The sequence below is a fragment of the Hypomesus transpacificus genome, chromosome 9 (genome assembly GCF_021917145.1).
Source record: "Hypomesus transpacificus isolate Combined female chromosome 9, fHypTra1, whole genome shotgun sequence".
Classification (NCBI taxonomy): Eukaryota; Metazoa; Chordata; class Actinopteri; order Osmeriformes; family Osmeridae; genus Hypomesus; species Hypomesus transpacificus.
In genome coordinates this window covers 8317031-8328406 of record NC_061068.1, presented here as the reverse complement: position 1 = coordinate 8328406, position 11376 = coordinate 8317031, and the positions used below count along the sequence as shown (strand labels likewise).

Genomic DNA, 11376 nt, shown 5'->3' with positions numbered 1-11376 from the left:
TCCATCTTCAGCAATGATAAATGGGTAAGTTTGACACGTTGGTTACACAGAGAGGTGTTGTAGAGTTACAGATCAATCGTAAATAATGAACCTACACTACATGAAAAAGGAACATTATTAAAGGTGTTTGTGACCAACAAAGTGAGTAGAGCAGACTTGTGTGAAAGTATAAAAAACAACAACAAAGAGAGCAAGAGAGACTGAAAAGTAAGAGAACTGGGGAAGAATTATTGTGCACAAGAGCTCTGTGACATGACCTGTCTTATTCTTCACTGCACCATAAAGGTCAGAGTGAGATTATTAGCACCCCCTCCCCTGAAACACTGCGTCTAGATGCTGGATGTCAGCCCCCTGTCATAACTAGGGCCTGCTGGCATGACTGCTGAACATGCTAGAGGACACGGTGGCTTTGGCGGAGCTACTGTGCTTTGATCTGAGGGGAGCTGAAGCCTTATGACATCTGTTGGTAAAGGTTTAACCGTTAGGGGATGTTGTATCATGTGACTGTTGTTTTGCATAATTATTACTTGAATTACAATAATGCAGTAGATTGTGATTACATATTATTTTACAATATGTATTAATTTAGATCCTTTTAACTTTACTAAAAACACAATATATTTCAACTTGAGAAGTATCTAAACTTCGACCAAGAAGGCTATAAACTGCTGTCTAATTGTGCTGGTGAATACAATGTTTATCATGTAGAAAATATTTGCTTGTGAACCAAACAACAGCTGTGAGGTCATGATCTGAAAAGAGCCAAATATAAGCTTGGCTGATTTTCAATATTTACAATAGCTAAGCCAGGCTACATTTCAAGCAAGTAATTGACCAAACCCATCCCCAATGGAAAATGTGTGAACTGAAGTAGGGGAAAGGTTTTCCTTTAAATGATGAAGCTATTCTTAACATATAGTTGTGTCAACGTTGAGTCATTAGCTTGTGTTCCAAATAACTATTTCACTGCTCCTATTTATAACTAGTGCACAAAGCAAGGAAACATTTTATATCAAAATAAAATTCCAATTGTAGTCAAATACTGTTTGTACTTGTGCTAACACCACAATATGTAAAGAATCAAGTGACAACACAAAAGTTTACAACCCAACCTTGGGAAATCATCCGCTTACACACCGCTCTGCTCTCACAACCAGAGGGCGGTACCAGAATAACATCATCACCAACGGGTCTGCTAGGAAGCATAAAATGAGTTCAAGGATTTCAGACTCTTCTGTGTTAGATAGAAGGACCACTTCCAGAATTTCACAAACCGTTGTATGCGTGCATGTGTGTGGATCCTGGGATTGAATAAGAGGGAGTTTTGTGCACATGTGAGAAAACATCTTATCAGAACCCTGTCCAGTAATTGACAAGAAAACTAGTTTCAAATCTGCTTTATTGTTTGAAACTAAGAACAAAGTACAAATACAAATGAGACCACATACAATCTAGTGTGCCGGTGTCATGCATAGTCCATGATCGACCATCTAAGTATTCTTAGGTACAAAATCAAAGGGATTCCAAGTAGCTGGTTTGTGGTGTGTTACAGCAATGTATGTTCCACACATGAGCATGACCCCAACAGTGCAGGGATGATGGGAGAAACCTGAAGTGGAGAGGCAATCCAGCATCCACCTCGCTGCCATCACAAACACTTATGAACACACACACTTACAAAGACACACTAACAGCATACAAAACCCACCAGCAATCCATATCAATGAAAGACCTACAGTGTATGCGAGCCTGCTCATTTCTGCAGTGACCAGACACAGATGAGGTTATTTGCTGAGACACGCTCCTAGTCTCCTGCCCCGGTCTTACCCTCCCACCCCCGACTTCACGTCCTCAGCTGTTCCTCATATGTTCAACTCTCCTTCCTCAAATAATCTTCTTCAAGCCTTCCTCCGCCCCTCATTGGCTGTTACAGACAGTGCCTCCACTCTTGCTGCCTGCAGCTGCCTTCTTGCGTCTCTTATTCAGCAGTGGGTTACTGGACGTGTCCAGATCTTTGATCTTCACCTGGTCATAGTCCACCCGCATGGTGGCCAGGGCACTGGTCATCTCCTCCTACAGGACACACACACACACACACACAGACGCACACACACAGACAGATACACACAGGATGAGAGAAATGTAATCTGAAACAGTGAGGATCAGTCTGTCATCTATGTGGTGTAACTCGATTAGACCCATCTGTTTGCCTCTCCTTTGTGGATCAGCTACTAAACAAGGCCCAGCAAGGGTTGAGGGATCCTTCTGTTCATTTACACTGTGACAACATTATAGGACTGTTTGCATGAGTTCATGAAAAGTCTTGGGAGACATGCATTCCCTTTAATGACCAGAGGGTGGCAGTGTTGCTCTGGGTCTCACCTTCACGTCGTCCCACATTTCCCTGTCCTCAGTCAAGACTCTCGTAGTGTGGAGCGGAGTGGAAGGAACAACCATGGACTGCTGTAAGAATTTCATAGAGAGACACAGTCAGCCATAAGACAAACAGAGACTCACTCACTCACCCAAACACACACACCCACATATCCATGATCTTACATTGATCCAGGGGTGGTTCATGAACTGCGTTATAGGCATTCTCTCATTGGGGTCTGTCTTCAGCAGCTGATGGATTAACTGTTTGGCTGGGGGGGCAAAGAAAACACAAAAGGATCAGTAATACTCACACAAGCACACACACTGCTCATGTTTTAGTCGTTTTAATGATATGAGGCCTGGAGCTATTTGAGACAATGCCAAGGAGAGCAAGAGATAGGAGCCCAGAGAGAGTGAGAGATATGATAGTGTGCACGTGGTGAGCCATCTGAGTGGAGCCCTCTCCACCAGAGCTGCCCTCTGTCAGGGCTTCTGTTTGGGAAGCAGGCACCAGTTGGTCCACGTGACAATGTCACAGAGTACATTCAGACAGACTATGCCTACTGTTCTTTTGCCTATTGTTTCTTGAACTGATTTGTGCTTGGACATGTGCATATTCCACTTGTGTTTGCCAAAGGTTTTAAAAAGCAATCTGTATGCGTGTGATGGTGTAGTGTATGCTAAACAAGTTTTAAGTCCATATTCAGGGAAATGGATGACCATTAAGGAAAACAGAGATAACGAGTTGAGCAGGATGTTAGCTGACAAGTGACCCAATTCACCTTCCTCTGACACCTCAGCCCACTCCGGTTTGGGGAACTCATACTGGCCCATCCTGATCCGCCTCTTCATCCCTGGGGAGATGGCCTGGCCCGTGTTGGAGTAGAACGGAGGAAACCCACACAGCCTGCAGGGTAGAGGATTGTCACACAAAGCAAATACTTTACTGGGTTGTTTCTATATGCTATGTATTCCCTGTCATTTAAAAATAAGAAGATTTTGGGTCTTCAGACTCAAACACACAACTAACCACCTCTCGTAAGCTCTTTAGGGAACTACGTTATGAAAAAGCTTAAGATTAGAATTATATTTAAGGACTGCATTAAAATGTTAATACGTTGTAAAGTTTAGACACACCCCTACAACTAAGGCGGACTCTCTCTCCTTTACTCTCTGTCATACACGGAAACACAAGCTTTCATGCAGTACTTACAGGATGTACATAATGACGCCAAGAGACCACATGTCACAGGACTTGTCATACTTCTCTGGGCCCAAAACCTCAGGGGCTTATCGAGGAGAAACCAAAAAAAGTATTACTGTTAGTCTTAGTGACAGACTGCAACTTTTTAAATGTTATATGTCATATGTTTCTCTGTCATATCATGACGTTCTCATAGTCCATGTTACATTTGCCTTTCGAGCAGAGAAGGTTGTAATAAAACTGACCCACGTAATAAGGAGTGTAGCAGGGGGTCTGCAGGGCGTTGTGTAGCGTAGTCTCCTTGGCAAAGCCAAAGTCTGTCAGTTTGAGGACACCTTTGCAATCCTGGCTGGTGTAGAGCAGGTTCTCAGGCTGATAAAAGAAAGCCCCTTCAGTAACACAGGACACAAGTATATGACTAGAGACAGAAGCCGTTTGTGTTACTATGGCTCTGTGTACATGACAGAGCCCCTCTCACCTTAATGTCTCTGTGCGCAATGTTTATGTTGTGAAGGAATTCACAGGCCGTGCCAATGTCCCTCATGATCTCCGAAGCCTCTGAAAAGGAAGACCAAACCTCAGTACGAGCACATCGAAACGTCATGTTGACTGAGGTGATGGACATGGAGCCTTGGCCTCCTCCCAGCCAACCTCACCTTTCTCAGTGAAGGCCTGGTCTCCTCTGACCTGGATGCGGCTGAAGAGCTCTCCTCCCTGCATACTGGAGATGGAGGAACACTGTCACCTACTGACCATGTGTACAACCTTCTTCACAAACAGCATTTTGTCTTTAGATAGTGTGAAAGGCAGTAGGCTAGATGGGGATGAAGGTATAAATTAAAAGCAGGTAGCAGGGTGGTAAATCTGTGCACATAGATAGAACCTAAAAAAGACTGAGTGAAAGGCTGGACTGACAACAACAAGCTGCTATGCGCAACAAACTGTTGTCCCCATATTTCCATGACCTCATACAAGCTATGATACACACAATCACACTGTTACGCTGCTTCTCCTTTCGAAACTGTTCCATGTAAGAAGAGGATGGGGTTTACTAAAAGAATGTCTGTGAGAATCTGTCATAGGATCTTTTTATTGAGCCTTCTGAGCTGTTGAACTCCTGTGACCCTCCTTGTTACAGGAAGGGCAGATTACTTTACTGACAACACGCTCAGAGAATCTGTGTGCTGGTCATCCCACTCTTCTTTGAATAAACAGATAATGTGAAAATGACAGGTCACACTGAGAAGAAACGATGAACCAGAAATCTTATATCAGCGCAGCAGGATGATATTTTAACCAGTGAAACTCCTTCCTTATTAATGTCCACACATCACCGTTAATGTAGCGCGGGGGCAAATGTGTAGCTTCTCAATTGAAATGACAGTTACGTCATCTAGGTTACAAACCAGAGTCTGGACTAGCGTGAGACAGACTTCCAGCACATGGTGACAGACTACGGTGTCATCTCTGAGAAGGGAGGAGAGTTTGGAGTGATCTGAGAAGCACAGGTGGTGACCCTGCATGGAGTTTAGGGCTGGCCTACTCACACTCCTGCCCTCCGTACACATACCATGCTGCATAACTGACCTTTCCCTTTAGCCTAATGACGTTGGCCAACTGGGTACGAGTGGCAGTAAAATGACTTGAACTGAGCACAGAAAGGCAAGATAGCCCAGCCTGAATTCACAGACTTCCACACATATACTTGTCTATCAGATAAATACTATCAGATACATGTTCAATGTTAAAGATATGGGAAAGATCCCACAGAGCAAAAGCTCAGTTATTGATGCAACATATTGATGTGTTTGTAAAGTTTCATGAAGCGTCCTTCATGTCAGGATGTGTTTCCTTAGGTGTACTGACCCATCTCAAATCTATCTCACATTAGTCCATCCCCAATCCTATCCAACTTTGGATCCAGTACTATACTTTGCACTCTTTGATTAGATGAAGCGACCATTACTGCCCCTTGAAGCAGTGGTGTGGGAAGGAGGAGAGGGATTCCAGAAAGTGGGGTATGACAGGACGACAGACAGGACTGTACCATTCCATGACAATGAGCAGGCACTTCTTCCCGTGGTGCATGTTCTCATACAGGCTGAGAATGCGAACAATGTATGGCCCTCCTGACACCCTCCAGTGGAGCTCCACCTCCCGCCTGGCCTTCGGACTGTCGTACAGGATCTGAGACAGGGAGGAGAAGGATTACTGGACACAGATCTGGACTGGGTTGAAAGACTGCTATCTGCACCTAGGACTCTCTCTGTCTCAAGGGCTTGAGACCAGGGTTCGAATTACGGACGGGGTTTGACCCCCCTTATTAAGACTGGGACCCCCCCCAAAAGAGGTGAAAACAACAGGTCCGGGGGGGAGGGGTCGATACATTTGGATAGCGTTATATATCGTTCTTACCTGTAATCATAAATATTACTTTACACCCTGGAGAAGAAGTTCACCCCCCCCCCCCCCCGATTGTCATTGTATAATTCGCACTGAGACACAAGACAATTATTGGCCTATGACCAACCTGACTTATTTACAGCAAATGCTAACATCAGGTGTCCAGCATGGTAGAATGATGCAAGTTAGAGTTTAAGTTTGGGGACATTAATGTTAAACTCCTAGAAAAACGATGACCAGATAATTGTTTTAAGCCAACCCATCAACTATTAATGGATATATATAAAACTATTATTGCTCCACATGAATTCAAAGAAGTTCCTTAAAGTTCCTTATTTGATATAAATTCAAAGAATTCTATACATGCCCAACAATTTTCATGTGTTTTTAAACATTCTCCAACTGTAAAAAGCTTTTTACAACCCTAGTCAAAGCAATCATTTGTGTCTGTCAAAGCTGTTCCCTACTACATGTGATAAGGGGTCAGAGCATTCCCTGCTCACACAACAACAATTTGAAATAGGCACTGCGGACTCACTCCTCTCTCCACATACACACACACACACACAGACACACACACACACTGTTACGCAGCAGGCGAGAGGCCTTGACAAAGCATGCGTTCCATCAGAGGGTATTTTGGGGAGCTTACAGAGATGGAATGATCTGCAGTTCACAAGACCAGCTCAGTCACAGATTACACACACAGCAAAAACACATAACAATATGCCACACACAAGTATAGCAATGTACAATATACATACTATTCATATGCTTCACAAGGATTTCTGCAAGCTCAATGTTTCAACAACAACCGTTAAAATCTTAATATCCATTGTCTTTTACAATTATTTACAAAAGGCCCCAGGTTTCAACTAACTTCAGAAAAAGTCAGTAACATGAAGTTCTATTTATAGCTGTGTATCCTGTGTGTGATAGTGCCCATGCCATGGTATGGGTATGGCTGTGGGGTTTGAGCTCTGGCTGTGTGGGAGAAACGTTTTCACAAACCATGCCCTGATAAAACATTTAAGAGGAAGCAAGCTTCTTGCCTCATGTTTGTGAGGGGCATGTTGAAAGTGGAAGTTAAAGACTTCCGTCGTTCTTCATAATAGATGTCTATCTTAGGCTCACATTGAGACATGACTTCAGAGTGTAGATACTCTTCAACAGTGAGTTTCTCACATCTGTCTAGTGCATCTTGAAATCAAACAGAATATTGTTATAAAAATACAGGAATTTCCTATGCAGTGTTTTTATTGGGACCCTTATGATTAAGCTAAATGCAGACAGCTTTTAACTTACAGTATGAAATACTGAAAGGACTATCAGTTCAAAAATTAAAACACAAAAGTGTACACACATTCACACATATTACACATACACATAAACAAATACACACACAGGTTTATTTTACTATCCAGGACCATTCATTCCCATTCAGAAATGGTGTTATACGTAACACCTAAATCTAAACTTAACTATCCATGTAATTGTTACCCTTTAATTCTGACCCAAATCCCCCCTTGAAATAATACTTGAAAATGTGGGGCCCAAAAAAAATTCCCATAAGGTCAGTAGTTTCTTACTTTACTAGTGACCACTAGTTTAAAAGTCCCCACAAGGGTAGTTTAAACAAGACAACACACTACCACACAGGGTGAGTAAGATATAATCCTCAGATGGATCCACTTCTAATGCAACATGACATCATTGGTGCCCTTTGCAGACGTTCTGGGGGCTAATGTCGCACCTGTCCCTGATCTCCCTATAAACCAATCAACATCCTCCTCAGACACATATACCAATGAGATCCTACTCCCCAACAGCCATGAGACACTACTTGCCCAGCCCCCTTCTTCACACATCACAACACAGTGATATCCCCAAAAGAAATCTCAATCTTTTACTTAGAACAAACCTGGGGCTTTTACCGCATGCATGATATCCCTGCCAGCAGTGTGTTATTGGCAAGCTTCAGACACTGCTGCAAAGTGTAGGTAGTTGATTGTTTACAGACTGATCAAGGTTAAGGGCAAATTGCTTGTATATTGGCCTGCTTATCTAGTACAGTTTACTCAGTATTGCACCTTTTGGCACTTCTATAACCAATAATGTTTTTTATCATAAAGGTTGATGAGTAAATAAGGAAGTTATATAAATTATTGAGTGAGGTAATACAATATTAATCCTCTCAGTACAAGAGAAAGTGGAGACAAAAATGTACGAAAATAATATCAGACACAAACAATGCAGTAAGCTTCACATGATAAAACTATTAGTACTAGCCAATTTTGACTTGTAAGTATTTGTTCATTATAAAAAAGTTATAACACTGCAATAGTGCAGACAACCCAACACGTTGACCACTTAAGAGGAAATTCTCACATCTGACTGATTAACTTCTTTTATAGGCTCTGAGGACCAATCAACCTAGAGACCAAAGTTCAACTATGGCCAAAGTTCAACTCTGCCTTACACCTAAACCCAATGGACCATACATCCACGTCACAGAACCACAGAGAAAACTCAGAAGGACCAAAACTGCCTAAAAATGACCACAGATGTAAACATGAAGAGCCACTGAAAACAAACCGTCTAGAATAGGGGGAATATGAAAAAACTGCTGAAATGTTTGGATAGACAGCATGAGCAGAGCTTCGGGATGGAACATTTGCCTGCCAACTGTGAAGTTCTAATGGAATCTCCAGTAAATGGAATCTCTTTACGGGGAACCATCATGGAGCATTGCATCTTTCCAGGCTAAGCACACTTGAATCATCTTCAGTGGCAGCTGGACAAGATGAGAGTTCCCTGATCACTGTAATTGGATTAGATTAAAAGACTGGCTTTCCTCCAAGTCTACAGAATACATGAAACCTGTCCTCATCTCGCATTAAGACAAAGACTTGATTAAAAAGCTGCTCAACCAGACTGAGCACCTTTACCCCCAGTCCCCCTTTGCCTGTTTGCCTTGTGATAAAACAATAAGGACATTAAGTTGTAAATTACCAAGAGTATCAATGGGAAAATCAAAAAACAGGCTCTCCCTGGCAAGTGTGCATTTAATCACACACGGCAAACAAGTTGCTGGCTTATCTACTCTATCTACCAATAAGGTACAGGAAACACATAAACACCACTAATATGCCAACCAGATATAACGCCATTTGCTTTAAGTCACACAATAGTTTTGTTTGGCAGGGTGTGCGGGTGGTGTTACTTTCAGTCACTGATTAACAGTTCTCAGTCAATGTGCAAACATCTTCTCAAATAGAGTGAACTTAAAAAAAAGGGTTAAGTGGCTGTGTTTTAAACAGGAATTGCTTTGACTTTGAAGTCCTTGCATAGGCTTTGGTCTCTGTGACTGTGGCCCTGCCTAAGTTATGAACAGGGACCGATGAGATGTTTGATGTAGGTAGAATGATGTAGTTCACGGCTTGATACCACTCAAAGCAAATTGTCTAAAGGCCTGTGTACAATTCATGCCTATTAAAGTGGAATATGTTAAGTTAATCTTTGTGATAGGCAAACACTGTATCCAAATACACTTTCCATCCAATTCATTTAATAATATGATTACTTTTCGAGATAAGATTGCTGTTATTTTAAAGCTTTTCTAAAAGTCAGGTGCTCCTTTCCATGTCATCCAAGAGCCATGGTTCTCCCCCCAGCTGTCTCTCCTCCCCTCAAGGAGACCTACACCTCAGTCTAGGCTTGGCTCCATGGTCCTGGTTTGAGTATTCTGAGCCCGGTGGATTACCGGAAGGAGATAAATCTTTTTCTCCAGCCTTGTGGTGACAGGTGACAGCTTTCCACTGCACAACCAGGACAGTCATGTTGGTCATGCGGGTTCCAGGATTGTGTGTAGGTCAAAGTTTCCACTTCTCAGCCAAAATACTGAGTAAAATACAAGACAATTACTAGTATGACTTACTAAGAGTCAGCATAAAATAACAAGTTCTTGGTTTTGCACTGCGTTTCAGTTAATGTATAAATAGCCCAAACCCTCCTTCCCAGAACCCACGCCACACTGTAAGAGATATTCATATGCGAAATGACACAAGTAGGAGTGCACACACAAACTAAAAATGAGTTAAAATAAAATACAATATGGTCACTATACAGTGGCAGTACCTTTTCTGCTTACTTTTGACTACTCAGATTATACATACTCAGATCATATTAAAACATAAATGCCAACATCAGTGTCACATCCACCTGCTTGTCACAAGCTGAAGGCTATAACCTACCTTCAGTGCACACTTTTCTCCTGTCTTCTTGTTAAAGCACTCCAGAACTTTCCCATTGATTCCCAAACCTAGCACCTGGCTGGTAATCTTGTAATCGTCCGTCACTGCGTTTCGCTTGATCTCCAGTTTAGGATAATTAGGCATTGGGAACTTCGTGGATTCGTTATCAGTGTCATTTTTGGCCGACTCGCTGTCAGTCGGATTAGTCTCTTTCGAAGGTTCTAACGGGGAATCTTCTTCTGGTTCAGCCTTTGGAGCTTCCAACGGTTTCTCCTTACCGTTCCCGTTTTGTAGCATGGTCACACAGACGTGGTGCCAGTAAATGGTCCACCAGTTTATGTCAGAGAACAGAAACTAATGTAAAACTGCCGCTGTCCCGTAATTGATTCAAATCCTAAATTTAACTGGTTAGTAAACACCCATATGCGCGCGGCAGCAATGCGATGCAGAAGTGTGACTTCCAGATATCCAGATAGTCCAGATAGAGCAACGTGAGTAAACCCAACAGTTCAACTATAAAAGGTAAAAAGTTAATACCGCATCTGATTCATGCTTGTTACAAAAAAAGTGTATTAACTTAATGATTAATTAAACTATAATTGCCTTATTTTATACAATTAGAACACATAAATAGGCATTAGTCTTCAAGTTTCCTGTGTTAAAATGATTCAGCGAATCCAGACCAAACGGGAATTCTGGTCTAATGCACCTTTCCGTTGATCTCAACACTTCCCAACGATTCGTAACATTTACATGAACTAAATGGCACTGGGGGCTTGCGCAACCCTGTCCCTCTCCTTGTCATATTTCTCTACTGGCTCTCTGCCTCTTAAAGGAGCAGTACAGGTGTCAAGGAAGAATCTTTGTAATTAGGTGCTCAGTTAAATGGAAACTAGGTGTAACTTTTGGTCTGTTGGCCAGAGTTAAAGTTAAGGTGTCTTGAATTATATATTATGTAACAGTGTGTGTGTGTGTGTGTGTGTGTGTGTGTGTAAAGGAGAGATAGACATGAGAAGAGCTGTGACAGTAGCACACAGATAATTAAATTCTGGAGAGAAAATATGGTTATTGTAGAGGAGAGGGAGAACACTTTTTCACAAAAGTGTACTCATTTAATTTGGCAACACTGTTGCCCCCATA

At 42.2% G+C, this 11376-nt stretch overlaps 1 protein-coding gene across 1 annotated transcript; it reads right to left on the bottom strand.

The window, feature by feature from the left end:
- Positions 1–1371: 1371 nt before the first annotated feature.
- On the bottom strand, positions 1372–11012 carry mapkapk3 (MAPK activated protein kinase 3). The gene is made up of 10 exons (XM_047026242.1): positions 10237–11012; positions 5628–5767; positions 4237–4301; positions 4059–4138; positions 3826–3952; positions 3590–3665; positions 3159–3283; positions 2560–2645; positions 2383–2463; positions 1372–2073 (listed from the first exon to the last, which is right to left on the bottom strand). The coding sequence occupies exons 1-10, from the start codon at positions 10531–10533 to the stop codon at positions 1918–1920; spliced, it is 1233 nt and encodes a 410-aa protein (XP_046882198.1). The 5' UTR covers positions 10534–11012; the 3' UTR covers positions 1372–1917.
- Between the last annotated feature and the right edge of the window lie 364 nt (positions 11013–11376).

Coding starts and splice junctions, on each gene's coding strand:
- mapkapk3 (XM_047026242.1), bottom strand. CDS start 10,533: ATGCTACAAAACGGGAACGGTAAGGAGAAACCGTTGGAAGCTCCAAAG. Junction 2,646..3,158: donor GGCTGAGGTGTCAGAGGAAG/GTGAATTGGGTC, acceptor TTGCCCCCCCAG/CCAAACAGTTAATCCATCAG. Junction 2,074..2,382: donor AAATGTGGGACGACGTGAAG/GTGAGACCCAGA, acceptor TGTGTCCTGTAG/GAGGAGATGACCAGTGCCCT.